The 6,000-nt window shown below is 42.0% G+C and overlaps 1 protein-coding gene across 3 annotated transcripts in view; it reads right to left on the bottom strand.

The window, feature by feature from the left end:
* Positions 1-1,803: 1,803 nt before the first annotated feature.
* LOC147881780 (HIT-type Zinc finger family protein) overlaps positions 1,804-6,000 on the bottom strand; it is a 28,450-nt gene continuing 24,253 nt past the window's right edge. The window contains exons 2-3 of one of the 3 annotated variants that reach the window (XM_087401638.1): positions 3,236-3,742; positions 1,804-1,853 (exon numbers count right to left, since the gene is read on the bottom strand). In XM_087401638.1, coding sequence (XP_087257764.1) covers positions 1,819-1,853; positions 3,236-3,742 — 542 coding nt within the window. In that variant the 3' untranslated portion in view covers positions 1,804-1,818. Of the gene's footprint in view, positions 1,854-2,577; positions 3,743-6,000 lie in introns of those variants that run through there. The other 2 variants (XM_087401637.1, XM_087401636.1) reach the window with 2 other exon arrangements.

The raw sequence follows: 6,000 nt of genomic DNA, 5'->3' as shown, positions 1-6,000 counted from the left end.
ACATATAATCTCTTGTAATATGACCTTCTTTTCAATAGTTATGGCATGTCACCCTTGACTTTGTTGATTGTTATTGTTGCTAGATTTATTCACCTTTGTTGAACTCGTCCCCTTTATGCTGGCTACCACAACCATGGGATTTTGATCTGAGATTCTCTTTGAACCATTTAAGGTTTTGTTGAAAAGATATATCATCTTGATGGTAATGAATTCTGATGAGTCTAACCATCAATAGTTCAACATTACAAAATCCTCTAAACTTTTCGGTATCCATAGGAGTTTTTACTCAGCAAAATGTTGCTTATTGATCAAAGATGTGGGATTGTTCTCGATCGAGACAACAATGAGATAGCACCTTTACAAAGGATGTACATGCCAGTTTGGTAAAATTTTAAACGGCCATAACTTTTGATCATTAAGGAATTTCGCAAAATCTAATAGTTGCCCTATGATACCGAAATTCATTCTTTGTATTAGTAGTCGTGCGGAGGAGAAAATCAGTGTAAGATCAGAAGGGCTAACAAAGCCTTCGCACTGTCCAAACGTAGTATATGAGGAGGGAAAGGGAGATGAGAGAGAGAGAGAGAGAGAGAGAGAGAGAAGAGCACACTGAGTAGAGGGACAGGGGGAGGGTAGCAAGAGAGACATTGGAGGGAGATGAGACAAAAGGGAGGAAAAAGGGGGAGGGAGGGAGAGGGAGAGGGAGAGGGAGAGGGCGAGGAGGGAGATGAAAGGAGAGGGTTCTGAGGTGCAGGGAGAGAAGGGAGGAAGAGGGAGAAAAGGGAGCGAAAGGGGTCGGGAAATAGAAGAGAACATTACCTTAATCAAGAACATAATTGAAACACCCAGAGCTCTCTTAGACGACCTCCCACCCAAGGCTCTCTCAAACCACATCCACCCAGAGCTCTCTCCCAGAATTTTTTTCACAAAAATAACGATTTGTTATGACAAACGCGATGGCGAATCATCTAAAAGTTACAAGTTTTTGAAGTTTGCGAAGCTATTAAAAGACATCATATTTGATTTTTGAATTTCCCACCATTTAGAATGATGAAGCCTCTACATGGAACCAAATCTTGATCCATTGCAGCCTCTTCAACCTAGTATATAAAATGAACAAAAAATAAAAATATTTTGCTGTATTTTATGTATTAACATTAGACTGGCTCAACCTTAGAGGACATCAACTTCAACAATCCAAGCACGCCATTGCCTAAACCACCAGGTTCTATCTCTAGAGAATAGATGAAACATCTTATGCCATGCTTGGGTGTAAGCCTACATTGAGTCAATGAAAGACACTATTAGAGATCACTACCTCACATGTAGAGAAACTACAAATTGTGCCAAAGTCATCCTCCATGGACTTGGTTTAAGGATATAAGAATTTAGTACAAATCATAGCAATTCAAAAGCAAGTGCCAACATTGGAAAAACTCCAATCAGTTTTATTGAGGAAAGAATGAAGAGCACGAGCAAGTAAATCCAAAAACGGCAAATAAGGAAACAAGCCTTTGCAACCTCCAATAAAGGTTATTGAAGAGGAATGCCTACATATAGAGAAGTGGGCATCAACATCATCAATATATACTTGGCATCAATAACAAAATAGCAATCATGGCAATTATCAACATCTAAGGGAGCATTCAAATAGAGAAAAATTCCAAGGCAAAATAATTTCTTCAAAAAATATATCAAGCACTCGATGCAATTATCATCACAAATTTGGGCATTATAGGACATTTTTCAGAGGCTCAAGTACCTTCAAGTTGCTTCGTTGCACATATAAAGGCTAAAGACGACGCAATCTATTCAACTCTAGATGTGTTGGACTACATGCAAAATTATAACACCTAAAGAAAGTTTTCACATGTTAAGCAATTCGAGCAAATATATTATTGCCTTCAAACAATGAAACTTACAAACTAAGGGAAGCTAATGCACTTGCAAACATGCGACAAGATTACCCTTTGATTATAGACAACCAAGTTACTTGTAACAATTAACTTAGAATATTGCCTTTATAACCCATTTAGACGTGACAATGTAGATAGGTAGTAGGGTTGAATAAAATTGCATGCAAGTTTATTTGAAATGTTGAATGTAAACATGACTCCTACAAGTGGTTCAAAACTCTCTATCATTAGATAAGCAAGTGTGACACTGTTTTCACTCGGTAATACGAGAATTGCTGATCAATAGAGTAATTTGGTCATTTACTTCTTTGGATTGATTGTGGATCTTGTATACAATGTAACAATTGGTTTGTTCAATTTTTGCAAAAGAGTGGTTTTCTAGCAAGCAATGCCCTCTTCTAGTGTTTCAATAGCTTTGGTTTAACACATTAGGAACAATGATAATAAAATAGACTCAAAGACATGAACAAGCATGCCAAGGGTATTTTTATAAGTCAAGTAGCTTGCCATCCAAAACGCAAGGTATATTCATCTCCTCTTTCTCAAGAAATGAGCATCTTGTAGCCAAAGCAAGTGTGATTGCAAAACCAACATAGAAAGTTTACACAACAAACTTTATACGCAGGCCCATTAAACCCTTCAATACTTTCAAAACGATATCTTGACATTTATTTCATCAGATAGGCAGTGGTACGTGCTATAGTTTCATTAATACAAGCATTCCAAGTGTTGTTGCATAAACATGGTATTGATATGAAAAAACATTCCATGGCTTCTAAGCTCCAAGATACTTTCTGCTACCTCCTCTGAGAAAAAACGTTGGCCAAGTAAAGATCTCTCTAATTTTCTGCATATGTTGCCTTGCATCATCTTAACAAGGCATGACTATCAAATTTCCTCAATCAGATGATTTCTATTGCAAGCATCACTCACTCTTTTCTTCTCAAGCTCTGCAGAGCTTTGTGCATCCATCTCAATGAAGCGTGTCTTCTCAGCTTCAATAAGCAAGGCCAATGACGATAATGTATCATGAGACTGTTCATTAGCCCAGCATAAAAGAAAATACAACTTTCTGCAAGCCCCTGCAAGCTTCTTTATGTCTGCTTTCCCTGATGTTCTGCCACTCTTAAGTGTGTTCGTACTCCCTCTTGATTGGACTCTAAGGGCGGGTTTTTCAACATCACCATGTTGCTTTAAATCCTTGATGGTAGTGTCAAGCATACGATGCAACTCAGAAAGTGCACAAATCACGCCAGGCCTTCCAAGATGTAACAATGCAGCTACATCATCTAATAAAGCTAATGCAAATTTGTACCCACCTGCAGACTTGAACATAGGGGAGCAGATGGTCTCAAGGCAATTGTTTAATGCTGCAGTGATTGTTTCTGGTGAAGCAACTTGCCCCAAAACTTTAGACACACTCAATGAAGTCAGCGCTGCATCAAGAGCATCGCACATCCAATCCCCGTTATATAAGCGCAGAGTAAAACAGTAGCTATACAACACCTCAGCAACATGAACGCCAAGCAGGGGTGATGGCTGCACAGAGGTAAGCTGTTTCAGAGGAGGTAAAGGAGATTCAAGAGGAGCTGGTACATCAAACTTATCCTTAGCACTGTCATCTTTTGACTGCCCATTTTCATCCGTCTTCTCCAATGGCTGTACAAGACGATTACCCTGTCTGTTCAAAGATATATTCTTTGCAAAAGGGTTAAGCCACCAAGGTTCCCAAGGCTTGATCATATGACTGAATTCCCCAGATGCCACAGCCCTCAGAAAAGCCTTCTTCTCCTCTAGGGAAAGGTCATTCAGCTCAATCTCCTCCCCTGCAATCAGATCTTTTAGACTTCTAGTTCTCGCCGCTATTAGCTCTCTCTCTCTCTCGTCCATTAGCTATCTAACAATGCAGCAGCATGTACTGAAATCAAACACACAAGACACTTGTGCTTTCAACTATAAGTGAGATGCAGAACTGGGTTGCACCAACACCCCCCTCCCCCCCCGCTGCAGTTGGGACAGTGTGAAGCAAGTGGGAATGAGACAATAGACGGCTTGTATTGATAGAACTCTCACAATGTGAGAGGGACAGCATACAGAATCTGTGTGAGAAGTACTCGTAACTTACATAGAAAAGACAAACCAAACTGATGTCATTCCAAAATTAGGGACCCTATGATGGCGTGGCAGTGCCATGTGGCAGGCCTTTAAAAAATTTTGGCCCATGGAAAAGATAAGCTGCCCATTCTGATGTCAGATCGTAAAAACAACCAATATTTGGTCTAGAAATGACAGCAGCAGTATGCTAAATGAGCATTAATCCATAACACTCCCCTAAATGCTCCCTTTGACGTCTTGCAGTCCAAGCATGTCCCTACACCATTCAGCTTTGTAAAACAATCAGCTACTTGCTGATGTGAGATCTATCTCTGTGATGCAGTGATGAAGTGATATTTACCTCAATACGATTAGTCTATTGCATGAAAAACACAAAATTGGCCAACATATACAGCTTCTATCGTCACCAAACACAGTTGTACTGTCATTTTGAGGCTTTTCAATCTCTTTCACTAGAAGGTTTAACCAAGTGGCTGCACATGCTGCCTTGTACTCATCTTCCGTGGAAGGCATTGCAGGTGTCTCTTACTTTTTATTGCTCCAAGTGACTGCATGTCAGCCAATAGAAAACATATATCCTGTTTTGATCTCCTCTCATTCACTGAACCAGCCCAATTTGCATCTATAAAGCCATGAAGAATCATATCAGCTTTTTCATATACATTCCCAATGTACATTGTACCTTTCACATATCTAAGTCTCTTTCTGGCTGCTCTCCAGTGTAACTCCCTGGGTTTCTGCATAAAAAGAGAGTTACACTGTTGATGAGGTTTCTACATAGGGTTTCGTGCTGTTTGATTGAGCGGACTCATCCGCAGCAGCCCTCGATGTCTTGAGGAGGTCAAGCGCCAACCCTTTTTCTTGCATCCGGAGGTCCATGATCAGGAGGGCTGGATGCTAGGGCAGCTGACACACATTGGATGGGCAGAGTGGGACAAAGGCTCGGCTAGATCCTTTGCAGCATGGAGTCGGCGTCCCTGGGAAACGGAGACATGTGCAAGATCCCTCTCTCACTTGAGAGGGCCGGATACGAGGATGCTGCGAATAGATCCCACCATCCACGAGTCTTGGAGGGTCAGTCTGCACAGAGCCTCAGATCCCGTGAGTTGGCATGGTCAAATTCTCTAGGATAAGGGTGCTCTGCAGATCCATTTCACACATCCACTCGTCGGTGCTTCCTGCTTGACGCACTACAAAGTGGGGCTAAGGGGCTTTTTTGGCCTGCCCCTATGTAGGCCTTAGTGAAGGCTTCGTCTTGGAGATGGGCGAAATTCGGAATTTGTTTTTGGTTTTATTCCTGGACTGTTTATTGGTCCACATGCTTGGTTTTTGTTTTTTATGATTGATTGAGGGCATGTGATCTCCACACCTCTCTCTCTCTCTCTCTCGCTCTTTCTCTCTTTGTGTGTCCTGTGTGCGTCTTGGCATTGTTGCTACGAAGTAAAAAAATCTCTCTCTCTCTCTCTCTCTCTCTCTCTCTCTCTCTCTCTCTCTCTGCGCGACCTGTTCTCCTTGCTGCACATCCAAGTCGTCGTCTCTCTCTCTCTCTCCCCCCCTACTGCACATCCGATTCAAGGCAGGCCACTTGAACGTCGTTCACCTTGTTCATCTAGAGGCAGAGGGAGAACAAAGTTGGACAGGACCTAGATATGCTTGAGTGGCAGTCGGATCAGGGAAGTGGGTTGTCATGGTAAACAATGGACCGTTGACCCAAAACCAGTCCTTTTGGGGCAGGACCAATCTCGGTGGTTGTGGAAGGGCCGCCTCCTACAACAGGTACAATGGCATCGGGGTGAGTGATTCTGGCCTTCTAGAGAAAGGGGGGTTGTGCCTTTCAATAGAGATGATTTCACCAGCCTACAAGATTGTTTAACAAAGGTCTTTTAGATTGAGATGTGCAACACAATTCCCCCTTCCCACAAGCGACCTGTACCCTCACTGGAGGGGAGTGTTTAGGAGACGGTGTCCA

Source organism: Dipteris shenzhenensis, chromosome 30, assembly GCF_047967505.1.
Source record: "Dipteris shenzhenensis isolate YYH24624 ecotype China chromosome 30, Dip_SZ_1.0, whole genome shotgun sequence".
In the NCBI taxonomy this organism is placed as follows: domain Eukaryota; kingdom Viridiplantae; phylum Streptophyta; class Polypodiopsida; order Gleicheniales; family Dipteridaceae; genus Dipteris; species Dipteris shenzhenensis.
Note: the sequence above shows the minus strand (reverse complement) of the source record. Positions and strands in the feature narration are given on the sequence as shown.